At 70.1% G+C, this 976-nt stretch overlaps 2 protein-coding genes across 2 annotated transcripts in view; one reads left to right on the top strand and one right to left on the bottom strand.

The window, feature by feature from the left end:
* The window catches only part of CACNB3 (calcium voltage-gated channel auxiliary subunit beta 3), a gene marked incomplete at its 3' end in the record, with an annotated part of 9,143 nt that extends 8,936 nt beyond the window's left edge, over positions 1 to 207 (bottom strand). Inside the window, exon 1 of the mRNA XM_009284623.1 lies at positions 186 to 207. Coding sequence (XP_009282898.1) covers positions 186 to 207 — 22 coding nt within the window. The remainder of the gene's footprint in view (positions 1 to 185) is intronic.
* Positions 206 to 976, top strand: part of ADCY6 (adenylate cyclase 6) — a 22,524-nt gene continuing 21,753 nt past the window's right edge. The window contains exon 1 of the mRNA XM_009284622.1: positions 206 to 967. Coding sequence (XP_009282897.1) covers positions 206 to 967 — 762 coding nt within the window. The remainder of the gene's footprint in view (positions 968 to 976) is intronic.

Raw genomic sequence — 976 nt, 5'->3', positions numbered from 1 at the left:
TCCCACAGGGGCCATGGGGCTGGCGGGAGAGCTGGGGCTTGGGGTCTGTATCCCCCAGGGTGGGACATCAGGGCCCTTCGCTGCCCGCGCTGCCTGTCCCTGCCAGGTGGGAGAAATGCTGCCTTGCACCCCCGTGGGCACCAGGGCCCCTCTCGGGGTGTCGGGGTGGGGGACCGATTGCTGACTCCCTCCCGGTGCCCGCAGCATGTCGTGGTTCAGCGGCATCCTGGTGCCCAAGGTGGACGAGCGGAAGACGGCATGGGGGGAGCGCAACGGCAAGAAGGGCACCCGCCCCCGCGCCGCCCTCTGCGGCCCCCGCTACATGAGCTGCTTGCAGGACCCTGAGATGGAGCGGGGTGGGGGGCCGCCCCGGGGGCTGCGCTGCACCTGGCAGGAGGACCACTATGGCAAGAAGGGGCCCACGGGCGACCTGGGGCTCAAATCGGTGGACCTGGGCTTGGAGGACGGCGAAGCCAAGGGGCCGAAGGGGGCCGGGGGCCGCGGAGGGCGGCCGTCGGCCGGCGAGTGCTGGCGGCGGCTGCTCCAGGTTTTCCGCTCCAAACGCTTCCAGTCGGCCAAACTGGAGCGGCTTTACCAGCGCTACTTCTTCCAGATGAACCAGAGCAGCCTGACGGTGCTGATGGGGGTGCTGGTGCTGGTCTGCGGGGTCATGCTGCTCTTCCACTGCCTGCCCGGTGCCCCGCATGTGCCGGCGGTTGCGGTCGCCGCGTTGGCGAGTGCCACGGCCCTTTTCTTGCTCTTGATGGTGCTGTGCAGCCGCAGCGCCTTCCCCCAGGACTACATGTGGGTGGTGAGCTACGTGGTGCTGGGGCTGCTGGCCGGGGTGCAGGCGCTGGGCACGGTGGCCGTCGCGCCCCGCAGCGCGGCCGAGGGTGTCTGGTGGAGCATCTTCTTCATCTACATCCTACACGCTGTGCTGCCGGTGCGGATGCGGGCGGCCGTGCTGGTCGGCGTC

The sequence above is a fragment of the Aptenodytes forsteri genome, unplaced genomic scaffold, assembly GCF_000699145.1.
Source record: "Aptenodytes forsteri isolate BGI_AS27 unplaced genomic scaffold, ASM69914v1 Scaffold567, whole genome shotgun sequence".
Taxonomy (NCBI): domain Eukaryota; kingdom Metazoa; phylum Chordata; class Aves; order Sphenisciformes; family Spheniscidae; genus Aptenodytes; species Aptenodytes forsteri.
This window is presented reverse-complemented; position numbering and strand designations above follow the sequence as displayed.